The sequence below is a fragment of the Camelina sativa genome, chromosome 14 (genome assembly GCF_000633955.1).
Source record: "Camelina sativa cultivar DH55 chromosome 14, Cs, whole genome shotgun sequence".
NCBI classification, from domain to species: Eukaryota; Viridiplantae; Streptophyta; class Magnoliopsida; order Brassicales; family Brassicaceae; genus Camelina; species Camelina sativa.
The window spans coordinates 8,454,976-8,467,231 of record NC_025698.1 but is presented as its reverse complement, the minus strand read 5'-3'; the positions used below and the strand labels follow the sequence as shown (position 1 = coordinate 8,467,231).

The following is a 12,256-nucleotide window of genomic DNA, read 5'->3' as shown; positions in this document are numbered from 1 at the left end:
TTTTTTTTTTTTATTAGATCCTTGAGGAGTTAAGGGTTTGATTTGTGGTTTGGATCTGATTTGGATGATAGGGATTAGTGAGTATTATTTATTCCTCTAACTGTGACTTTGATTGCACTGTTTAGTAGGGTTTCTAAGTTCTGTGACATTTGGATTCTAGGGTATTTTGATATCAGAGCATCTCCGTTCCTTTAAGTGACTCTTGTGAAGTTGGATGCTCTCACTTTTGTACAAGTTTTCAGCTCATTTGTTGATTTGAATCATCTTATATGGTAATGATAGTGTTTAAGTTGAGATTTGAGGGTAATCTAGCTTGAAGCTTTTGTCTGTTCAATGCACATAGCCATGGATACTGTATCCACTGGTAGAATGCTTTCTCAACTCTTAAAAAAAACAGCTAAGAAAATCACATGAGGAATTGTGTTTTTGAGCGACAAGTGTCAAGTGTTATCAGTGGTCATGCATTTTCGGTTCATGAATTGGATTTTGTAATATTGAGTTAGTCTATATCTGCTCTCTTCTGCCTGATGTGACTTCCGGGAGTCTGATGATGTCACTAGGTTGTCTTCAGAGATACTTCCCATATGAGATAAATTAAACTGCTCTCATGTTAGTGTATGTAGTCTTCTTTATCGGTTTATGTTCTCTATGTTATGGAGAAGTATATACTAGGACTAGCGGCATTTCAAGGCTATTATGTTTTTAGCTTCTCGTATTTAGTGGTGACTTCTGATGTAACGATTTCTGTTTGCACAATTTTCTTCCGCAGTTGATATCATTTCAGCCATCGAATTTGATAAAAGTGGAGACCATCTTGCAACTGGTGACCGTGGGGGCCGAGTAGTTCTTTTTGAGAGGACAGATACTAGAGATGTGAGTTTCTTTTTTCTTCTGCAGGATTTATATCAATCGTCTTTCAAAAAATGTTTTATGCTGAAATGCATTATTGTGCATTGTTACTTTCCAGCATGGAGGGTCCAGGAGAGATCTTGAGCAGACAGATTACGCAGTCAGGCATCCTGAGTTTCGATATAAAACAGAATTTCAGAGTCATGAACCAGAGGTACATTATAACTTCACCATATTTTACTTACGAGTAAATTTTGTTCCTTGTGCTACTCTATAAGCTTGCTCTTCAATCTGTTTCAGTTTGACTATCTCAAGAGTTTGGAGATAGAGGAGAAAATCAACAAAATTAGATGGTGTCAGCCAGCAAATGGTGCATTGTTTCTGCTTTCCACAAACGATAAAACCATCAAATATTGGAAGGTGCGACATCTAGATGGACTTTTATATCAGATGACTACAAAAATATAGGCCATTTATAGCAATTCCTTTCTGTCTAAGTTAATTTTTGCGATCTTGTTTCATATGCTTTACAGTGTAGTAATATATATGGTGTCATGTAGGAAAATGGTCTAGAAACTGCTAATTTATGCTTTCAAGACTCCATGCAAGCGAGAGAAATAATTTTTGTTTTTTTACTCTTATAATTTGACTCATTTGGGATCAAACAGGTACAAGAGAAGAAGATCAAGAAAATTTCTGAAATGAATATTGATCCATCGAAAGCAGAAAGCTCAAGTAGCCCTCCTCAATTAGTTGCTAATGGATTGCCTGCCGATAAAGCACATGGCTACCTGAGCAATGACTTTTCTTTCCCGCCAGGAGGCATTCCATCTCTGCGTTTGCCTGTGGTAGTTGTACTCGATGCAATATATTTTTCCTTTTCTATTGGGTGTCAATTGAAGTGAGTTTTAGTTTCAGGATTCTGGAAACTAAATGCATATAGATATTAAGCCTGTACACTATTTTACTGGAAATTGTGGATATTTTCGTCATGTTATTGATCCTGCTACTTGAGTTGTGAAACGTAGGGAATTTACTTGTGGCCTTGTTCCTTTTGTCGTAACCAAAACTCAGTACCAACTTAGTGTCATGCATTAGTCAATTAGTACCTTGCTTGAAATAATGGGGCTTTCTGCATATTTAGGTTACTAGCCAGGAGACCAACCTTGTGGCTAGATGCCGAAGAGTGTATGCTCATGCTCATGATTACCATATTAATTCAATCTCAAATAGCAGGTAATCGTTTTCCCTCTGGTTTATGTTCTACTTTTGATGTTTCTTTAACACGTATATGTTGCCTTTCTCCTTTATCTTTCCATCTCAGGAAACAATAAAAATATCTAACATATTTTTTACAATTTTATTTAACATGTCTATTCGTGCTACAGTTCTCTTTGACAATTTTTTTGATCCTAAATTTCACAACTTGGACATATATACCTTTCAGCATGTATGCATTTTTTTGTTCCTTCAATAATGTATCATTCCCCAAATTTTATAGTGATGGAGAAACCTTTATTTCGGCTGATGATCTGCGAGTAAATCTCTGGAATTTGGAAATCAGCAACCAGAGTTTCAATATTGTTGATGTTAAGCCCACAAACATGGAAGACCTAACTGGTAATGCTATTTTCCTTATTCTGTTAGAAGTTATTTTTTATGGTCTTAACATTGAATCATATGGCAAGAACCTCCTTGCTTTGAATGTGTTTCTTTCACTTTTACTGGTTGTTAAGCATGCTTCTAAATGATACATGGTCCCTGCAGAGGTAATTACATCAGCTGAGTTTCATCCTATCCATTGTAACATGCTCGCATATAGTAGTTCAAAAGGCTCCATCCGTTTGATTGATATGCGGCAATCAGCTCTGTGTGATTCTCATACGAAATTGTAAGTATTGTTCTCCTTAGCCTTTATCGAAAAGGGTAGTCTTTTTCCGGACATGAGCAGGTTTTGATATGTATTTAACTCGTGTACAGTTCTAAGTAATAAGTAGGTTAATTTCCAATCTTCCTCTAATCTTTGTCAGAAAGGACTTGGAATTGAAGATTATTAGGGTAAAGTTTCAGACCACTGACCATTGTTGCTTCATATCACAGATTTGAAGAACCAGAAGCACCTGGGTCAAGATCGTTTTTCACAGAGATAATTGCGTCAATTTCAGATATTAAATTTTCAAAGGATGGGAGATACATACTTAGTCGCGATTACATGACGCTCAAGGTTTGAAATCATCGGGTTCCCATGTGTATAGTTTTCTGATTGTGTGCCAATATAGGTCTATTCTTCTTTCTAATATCTTCTGCCCTTTTCGACGTTTCAGCTGTGGGACATAAACATGGATTCTGGTCCAGTCGCATCTTACCAGGTTCATGAACATCTGAGACCAAGGGTAAGAGCTTTTTTTCTATGGCTTCTCTTATTTGATGATTCTGTCTTGGAAACTAACCAAATTATGTTTCACCCGGTTGCAGCTATGCGATCTATATGAAAATGACTCCATCTTTGATAAATTCGAGTGTTGTCTGAGTGGCGATGGATTGAGGGTAGCAACAGGTTCCTACAGGTTTGTTGCTTGTCTTCTGGTCATTATTATACTTTTCTATCTTGTATAAGAGAAGAACAACTGGCCAATTTTATTAAGCTTAATTTTCGAATGAACCAGCAATTTATTCCGCGTATTTGGAGCGTCTCAAGGAAGTACTGAAGCTGCAACTTTGGAAGCTAGCAAAAACCCGATGAGGTAAATCAGGAAACAGAGAACATTGATGGTTAACCTTAACTCATAGAAGTATGTATTGATCAATTGCAAATTTTTTGCATCAATGGTCTATAATTTAGGAGGCAAATCCAGACACCTGCAAGACCTTCCAGATCTATTGGCAGTATGACACGCGTGGTTAGACGAGGTTAGTAGTCGCAGTAACTGCAAGATCTTTTTCAACTTTTACTGTTTTCTTGTGGAGTAAAAACTTGTGTTTTGGACGCAGGATCAGAGAGTCCCGGAACAGAGGCGAATGGGAACGCATATGATTTCACAACTAAGTTGCTTCATATGGCTTGGCACCCAACAGAAAACTCAATTGCTTGTGCAGCAGCAAACAGCTTGTACATGTACTATGCATGATTTGGGGAGAGAAAGAGAGAAGACAAAAACATGGAACCAGCTTGCTCCAATTTAACTTTCACCTTTTTCAGGCTCTCTCTTCCCCCTTTCTCTTTCTATCTCTCTCTCTCTTTTAACTACCAAAGTCATGATGTAACCAGAAAAGGTGTAGTAGTAACAGAATTATGCTGTGACCAAAGACCAAAGCCTGACCAGTCACTGCAATGGAGTCCACGAAAGAAGCAACAGTAATCTTTTCAGGAGTGTTAGAAGGTAAATTGTTGGGTTGGGAAAGAAAAGAAGAAGAGACCTTTTCTTAACAGAAGGGTAATGTCTGAAATATCCGAACCACCCCTCCTACTTAGGTTGTCTTTTTTTGGGTTGCAGAAGGATACTTTTATTTTAATTTTTTTAGTTTCGATTCTATTACTCTCTTTTTTTCTTCTTATTTTTAAGAAACAGCATATGGTGTGTGGGATTTTTTTTTAGTATGAGACCATTGGGAGGGATGTGCTTCAAATTTGTTTATTGATTCTTTTGTCATATCTTCTTCTTCTTGAACACCACATATGGCTTTTGCTACTTGTCTATTTTTCAATTGTATCTTTCGGACACCCCTTTTGTGATTTTTAACTTTTTACCCACAATAAAAGAAAGGAGCTATCTCCTCAATTCAGTTATCATCGAATACACTTTGCAATGCGCTTTGTGTAGCAAGTAACTAGAGTGTTATCATCGACTAGTAGTGGTTTAGATATAAAGGATGTGATAAATATATAAATGCCTACCTCAAACAAGTGTAGAGAGCAACACACGTAATTTATTGGGTTTCTGCTTAAGAAAATGAAACCATTAAACTAAGTGGATGGAGTGAAATGAGTCATCCCTGTAATGGATGTTCGTGGTGCTACATATCTATAACGAAAAGTATAGTATATATTATATTCCTTTTTTCTATATCCTTATACTTAGCCCTACTTATACTAATGTTCTAAAGACATTAGGAAGAGGAATGAAAGAAACCTTTTTTTTTTTATGCGGATCTACTGATAACGTCCGATATAAAAATGTATTATCCTATAGAGATATAGGATTACACACACATTGTTTTGTTGTCATGTTGAGACTTGTTTGGTTAGAATACCTTTTTAATTGTTATAGAAGAAATATAATACAGACGATTATTGAAAGATGTGGCCACCCAAGAAAAGATGACGATCCTTAACCCCAAGAATATTCTTTTTTGCTTAGATTTGCCGCTCAAGATTCCTCCCAACCTTCCTCGCTACTCGCTAGTGCCTTCCGATGGAATTCCAATAATACTATTATTGATCCAATGTTTGAGGTTAAATTTCCTGGTTTTAACTTTATTGCTAAAGTGTGTGACCTAATCGATAAAGCAACTAATCCTATCCCATGCACATTCATATTTCTATTCCAATTTGGCATCAATATCAGAATTTTTTTAATTATTTTGATATAAACCAAAACTACTTCTTACAACAAATGAATAAACAATATTTTCATTGCAGAATTTATTTATTTCGGTTGAGTCTTAAAAGAAAATAATCCTATTTTTTTGGCTAACAAAATTTATTTTACCTTTAAATAAAAAGAAAACGGATGAATAGGTGGAATATTCTTTGATCTCATTTTCTTCCCCTGTCTTCTCAACTGCCTAAATCCGACTAAATAAAAACCTTAACAAAGCCAAACTAAAAAAAAAAAAATACCCATAAAATGAAACCAAGAGACGTCAACACCCGTCGGATTAGCTTACTTATTCAATTCAATGATTTGACACTTATCAGATCCGACGGTTAAAAATAAACAGCGTATCATATCAGATTAGGATTCTCATTAACCTTGAGTCTGAAGGTAAGTAATATTCCAATGGCATCTTCCAAGAAATATACCTGTACGTCTCTCTCCTCTTCACCTTCCCCACTCATATATATATACATCTCGTTTTACCACTCCTCAATCCATAATCACAAACACAGAGATCGAAATAAAACCACCAATAGAAAATTTCTCAGATCATATAATATGATGGCTAAGAAGAACAATATTGTGATCGTCTTCGATTTCGACAAGACAATCATCGATGTAGACAGTGATAACTGGGTCGTCGATGAACTTGGCTTCACTGATTTGTTCAACCAGCTTCTTCCAACAATGCCTTGGAACTCTCTCATGGTTTGTTCATCCATCTTAAATTAAACTCCTAATTACTTACTCTGTTTCGTTTTCTCGAATCGTTTATTAATATTCTTTGTTCATCGAAAATTCTCTTATTACATAACAGGATCGTATGATGAAGGAGCTTCATGATCATGGCAAAACCATTGAAGAGATCAAACAAGTCCTGAGAAGAATCCCTATTCATCCTCGTGTCATCCCTGCCATCAAAGCAGCTCATGCTTTAGGGTAAACATTCATTATATCTTAATCTTCTTTCTATGGTTCAAGAAAAGACTCACGGTACTGAATTATGCGTCATCCGACATTAATTAGGTGCGAGCTGAGAATAGTGAGCGATGCTAACACGTTATTCATTGAAACGATCATTGAACATCTCGGGATTAGAGAGTTTTTCTCTGAGATCAACACAAATCCAGGAGTTGTAGATGATCAAGGTAGATTAATAATCTCTCCTTACCATGACTTCACCAAATCTCCCCATGATTGCACTCGTTGCCCTCCTAACATGTGCAAGGTACTGTTACACTATATTTCCATTAATAATTTCTTATATATAGAGATTTGATTTGATTAGTTCAAATCTATGATTATTTTCTGTATTTTGATATTTGAGAAAGGAAGAAAACAAAAAAAAGTGATCGTGCCAATTGTCATGTAAAATATGTTATCTTTGATTCTGTTATGATCAAGACATGTCATGTACGCTGAGTCAATTTGTTTCCGGTGCTAAATTAATATATTTTCATTTATATAGGGTTTGATAATTGAGAGGATTCAAGCTTCTCTAACTAAAGAAGGGAAGAAGATGAAGATGATCTATCTTGGAGATGGTGCTGGTGATTACTGTCCAAGTCTTGGACTCAAAGCTGAAGATTACATGATGCCGAGGAAGAATTTCCCGGTTTGGGATTTGATTAGTCAAAATCCCATGTTGGTTAAGGCTACGGTTAGAGACTGGACCGACGGAGAAGATATGGAGAGGATATTGATGGAAATAATCAACGAGGTTATATCATCGGAGGAAGAAGAAGATGAGGAGAAGATGTTGAGTTCTGATATTTGCAAGATATCTGTCGGCATTGTTCATGAACCTATGGTGCCTCTTGCTCTTCAGGTTCCTCTTAATTTGGTCAAGTAACTGATATGCAAAGAAAAAGGAGTTGAAGATTTTTTTTTCTTTTTTTTTTCGAAAATATATATACATATTCTTTATGCAATCGATGAAAAATATATGTAAAAGATGCCTAAAGTTGAATGGTTCATGCACGTACGTAGGGTGAATTATTTTGGACTCTGTTGTAAGAGAGATTTACTTCGGAAGCCTAAAAGGCCTTCCGAAAGCTTGTGTTTAACTTGTGTTTTTCAAGTGTGGAATATCTTAACATTACTATGATTCAGTAGCCAAAACGCTAGAGCTAAACAGTTTCCGCACAATAAATATATAAAATACTTAAAACTTGAGTTTATTTTTTTCGTACACCTATACGATATTTAGATAAATGTTTTGAATAAGAAAGAATGTTCGTTTTCAAAACGTTGAACCGTGAAAATTGGTGGTATACAGTGGTCCACATCCAAAAGATCAAGCTTTTAGAACAGTTCAATTCCAAGATCGCCTCGCCTAGTTACACTCTGTTAGCTTTAAACCAGACCAGAGTTGAATCTACCCTGCTTAAATACACATTTTCACTACATCAAAATCAAACTAGACTAATGACCTAAAGTAGGTTACAGTCACCCAGAGTTGAATCTACCCTGCTTAATTAAACTAGGTAACAGTCTTACAGAGAAAATCGATAAATCTTGACATAAGTTTTAGTGTGACGAAAATTCTTAATCTACTAAAAAAAACTTTTACGAATAGTCGGTACGATTGTTTTGTTATGTTAGTTCTATTCTTTAACATCATACGACTCCGTTTACGTACGTGATTATAGTTTTGTTGGGTTTTACACTTTTACGATTCCATGTTATAATATGTAGTCATCATATAAGGTCATAACGTAACATACGTAACTAAATGCTCATAATTAAACAATCATGCTCATAATGCGAAATAATCTAACAAATGACGATCATTTTCTTAGGGGTTTAAAAGACTGGTTTCTTCGTCGTTTTGGTGATACAAATCTTCAGTTTTCCTAACAGCTGCGTGAGACAACACAGCCGCCGTACCGGCCACGATGGCTACCGCGATATTGAGCTTAGCGTCGGTCAAGAAAAGGATCGAGAGAGTGAGAACGGACATGAAGATAAGTACAATACGGTGGTCGATGTCGCGGTCGAATACAGCGAGCGGTTCATCACGGATGAAGTAGAGAAAGAGCCACGCACCTAGCAGGGCGAGTAGGATTAGGAGGGAGAAGGGGTTCCAAATCAGACTGAGGAACACGGAGAAGAGGACCACTATGGTGTAGTTGGTCTGGAAATAGACGGTGTTGGCTCTGACTCTGGAGATCACGGTGGCTAGTTTGCGTGGGAAGTTGAAGGAACGGAGGTCGAGCATTTGCTTCCAAGGGCGGCGTGTGGCGAGGCCGGATATTACGTTGTGTTGGTTGTTGCCGCGGGTGATGTACTCGAGTTTGGGGGCTAAGTCGTTAGGCGCCGTCGGATTGGTGCCGTATGTTGTCATAATATATATTGTTTATGCCTTTCTCTTTTGTGTTATATGGGAGAGAGCTTATTTTTGCTGCTAGTGTGATGTGTTTTGTCTGATATGTGAAGAGAAAAGCTGTACAACTGAGAGGTTTTATACTATATAAAGTTTAATCTAAAAAAAAAAAAGGAAATTTTGCACCCACACCTACTTTCTACAAAAGTATTCATCATTACACCTACTTTTTACTATTCATATACTTTTCTCAAGTTTAATTACATTTTACCCCTCACTCCTTCTAACCCTTCTTCCCAACTAGATGGTTTTCAATTTTTTTAGAAACTAACTCCCTATTCAATTTATCTTTACTTTTTCTATTTCTTTCTCATTTTTTTCTCTCTCTCTTTTCTTTTTCTTGGTAATCATTTCTTCAACATTTGTTTTTCATTTTAATTAATATATATATATATTAAATATAACTTGGAAATAAACACNTCTTTCTAACCCTTCTTCCCAACTAGATGGTTTTCAATTTTTTTAGAAACTAACTACATATTCAATTCATCTTTACTTTTTCTATTTCTTTCTCATTTTTCTCTCTCTCTTTTCTTTTTCTTGGTAATCATTTCTTCAACATTTGTTTTTCATTTTAATTAATATATATTTTAAGTATAACTTGGAAATAAACATTGTTTGCATATTTCAATTTTTGTCCCCATTTTTGTTTTCACAAAAATTAAAGTAATTTATGAGTTAAATCTAAATCAAATATAATTAAATGGTATTTATAGCCAAATCAACAATTTTTAAAGTCCAAACTAAATTAAATAAATAGTTTTGGAATTGAAAATTTTATTTAACTAAATTTTCTATCTAAAAAAATTGTATTCTAACATACTTTTCAATCTAAAAAATTGTACTATAACCCTGATCAATAAATATGTTTCCATATAGACACCCTTTGAAACTCTTGTTTGATACTATAAGATGTGTCTATGCTTGATGTGGATACTATTACAATTCGTGGATACAAGTAACACATGGTCATGTGGATACTATAACAATTCGTGGATAAAGTTACAACGACATCATCAAATCAATACAACCATGATCATGTGGATAGTATTACAATTCGTGGATACAAGTTACACATGTGGATAGTAACTTGAAATCCATGTAGAGTTAGTGCATTATTGTTCACCTTTTAAGATACATGGTTAGACTTTTACATTTTGTGTCTAGTATTTAGTGTGTTAGGCTTAAAGATTTAGGTTTTTGTGGATTCAATGTCCGTGAATCCACAAAACCACATCCAACCAACCACATTACATACTCAAATTATGAATTTAATAAACTAATTAACTATCCAAAAATAAGTATCCACAAATGCTTTGAAGCAATACTTGTGACAGCCAACTCCAATAGTTGAGAGAAGCTCTCTAACCTACAATGTCTTCTTACAAACTTTGTATTTATGTTCAGTTCATGTAAAAGATATTCTTAAAGTCTTATAATATAATATAGTAATTTATATAAAAAATTAGTTATACATGACTAATTTACCAAACCATAAATTTTTTAATTAATTAGGTTTTTATATTATTTTAAAATGTTCAAACATAAGTAAGTATCCACAATTTACCATCTATTTATCGTCAAACAAATATTCAGCTAAAATTGGATAGTATACAATTTATTTACCTAAAATATAGCAAAATGCATCTTAAAATGTAGACAAAATGTAATTATAATCTTTTGTGTAAATAAATATATAATTTTTTTGATAATAACTAAATAAATGATAATGAAGATAAAAAAAAAGAGAGAAAAAAAAGAGAGATAAAAAAGGGGGAGACAAACAATTCTACTCACTTACTGGATTCTCTCTTTGGTTCCAGGGCAGTTTTGTACCAAAAAAAAGACACCTAAGCTAAAAATGTTGCAAAAGTATAGAAAGAGTTAAAAGTAGGTCTAATTGTAAGAAGTTAAAGAGAAAGTAGGTGTAAGTGCTAATGTCCAAAAAAGAGAAAGAACTAAGCTTCTTGCATGTATATAAATATTTGTGAAATATGGGATACATTAAGTCATTAAGTATAGCTAAAAATTTGGGACACACTATAAACACACTATTTTTGAAACCAATTGTTCGGAACACATCCACATGAGTACTGACTATTCTGATGATTAGCCAAAGTTTTCTACATGTTAGAGTTCATTTCCAAACATAATTAGTTAAATTTCTTTGCACTCTCTGTTTAAATATTTATATTATGTAATTTGGAAGCTGATTTGTTATTAAGGTCAACATGTTATCGTCATTTTATATTTTATCGAAATTATATTGTAAATTTTATTGGATTGGCTTATTAATCGTGATTGATGTATTTATCTATAAGATAAAGTGTTATTAGGAAACAAAAGTAATAACACACTCATAAAACGACGTGAGAAAAACCACAATAAAGATTAAAAATAAGAGTGTCTAGTTACAAAACGACGAGGTGAAAGGTGCCACGGGAGCCAACTGCCAAGAACAGGCCACGTTGGCATTGTCCCAAATTATAAAGTGAAAAGATCGGTGAAGCCTAGTGAGAAGGTGCCAGATGAGGGACTGTAATATCTAACAACAAGAGAACGAGGAGAAAAATGCAAAAAGCCATGAAAGGCCAGACCAGAAAGAGATGAGACTTGCCGAGTTATTTTTCCTTGCATTATTGAACAATGAACAATTGAACATGGCTCGTTTTAAGCCCACACACACCACTGACCACTCCTCCAACTTGAAATACTGCGACATATTATTTTATTAAACAATAAACAGTTGAGTATGATGATGATTGTATGATAACAGTGGTTGTATAGAGAGATGTATTGATGTTGATGGTATCACGATGATGATGATGATGAATGATGATAGTGATAAACTGATGATGAGAGTGATAAACTGAAGGTGGGCTTCTATTTTGTTTTGGGCCTTTGGCCTTTTCAGTTTCTGTTTTTAACAATATGAGACGACAAATAAAAAAAAAGGGCAAAAACCATTTGTTAAAAAAAATTAAAATTAATTTTAATCTCTTGGGTTCTTTTCTCTATCGACAGAATCAGGAATCAGGAGTAGTTTTCTCAGGGTTTATCAAAATCAGACCAAAGTGTCGTCAAGACGAAAACGTAAAGTATCGAATAAACCCTAAAACCTTTTTTTTTTTTTTTAATTGAAAAGAGCGGCTCACCCCAGACACATCTCCCCTCTGTAATCACTTTCTCTGCTACTAGAAGATGGCTCCAAACTCGACCAAAGTGCTGAAGAGGCATAAGTCACAAGAGAAATTTGATAAGAAACGGGATGCTAAGAAGCACAAACGTGGTGCTAAGGAGGTTGTTTCAAATCATTCAGTAGAGGAGGATTCAGGTTTGTTGTTAAGCTCTCTCTCTTAGTTTGTTGTTTCTCTGCAAGTGATTTCAAATTTAAGAAAAACTCGCTTTTTTTTTTTTTTTTTTT

General features: G+C 34.7%; 4 protein-coding genes across 6 annotated transcripts in view; 3 read left to right on the top strand and 1 right to left on the bottom strand.

Moving 5' to 3' along the window:
* LOC104743361 (serine/threonine protein phosphatase 2A 55 kDa regulatory subunit B beta isoform-like) lies at positions 742-4,573 on the top strand (the record flags this gene model as incomplete). The annotated part of the gene is made up of 13 exons (XM_010464457.1): positions 742-873; positions 968-1,063; positions 1,150-1,269; positions 1,518-1,697; positions 1,994-2,085; positions 2,351-2,469; positions 2,617-2,740; positions 2,950-3,073; positions 3,174-3,242; positions 3,325-3,416; positions 3,516-3,593; positions 3,692-3,759; positions 3,841-4,573. Coding segments are annotated over 13 exons (1,431 nt in total), but the record flags the coding sequence as incomplete, so codon positions are not given.
* LOC104740469 (inorganic pyrophosphatase 2) lies at positions 5,915-7,551 on the top strand. The gene is made up of 4 exons (XM_010461076.2): positions 5,915-6,155; positions 6,265-6,386; positions 6,474-6,675; positions 6,916-7,551. Exons 1-4 carry the CDS (start codon positions 6,006-6,008, stop codon positions 7,297-7,299), a joined length of 858 nt encoding a protein of 285 aa, XP_010459378.1. The 5' UTR covers positions 5,915-6,005; the 3' UTR covers positions 7,300-7,551.
* Positions 8,153-8,864, bottom strand: LOC104740468 (PRA1 family protein F1-like). Its single transcript, XM_010461075.1, has one exon. The coding sequence runs from the start codon at positions 8,791-8,793 to the stop codon at positions 8,245-8,247; it is 549 nt and encodes a 182-aa protein (XP_010459377.1). The 5' UTR covers positions 8,794-8,864; the 3' UTR covers positions 8,153-8,244.
* The window catches only part of LOC104740467 (U3 small nucleolar RNA-associated protein 25-like), a 6,192-nt gene continuing 5,778 nt past the window's right edge, over positions 11,843-12,256 (top strand). For 2 of the 3 annotated variants that reach the window (XM_010461074.2, XM_010461072.2), the window contains exon 1: positions 11,843-12,166. In XM_010461074.2, coding sequence (XP_010459376.1) covers positions 12,034-12,166 — 133 coding nt within the window. In that variant the 5' untranslated portion in view covers positions 11,843-12,033. The remainder of the gene's footprint in view (positions 12,167-12,256) is intronic. The other variant, XM_019235239.1, reaches the window with a different exon arrangement.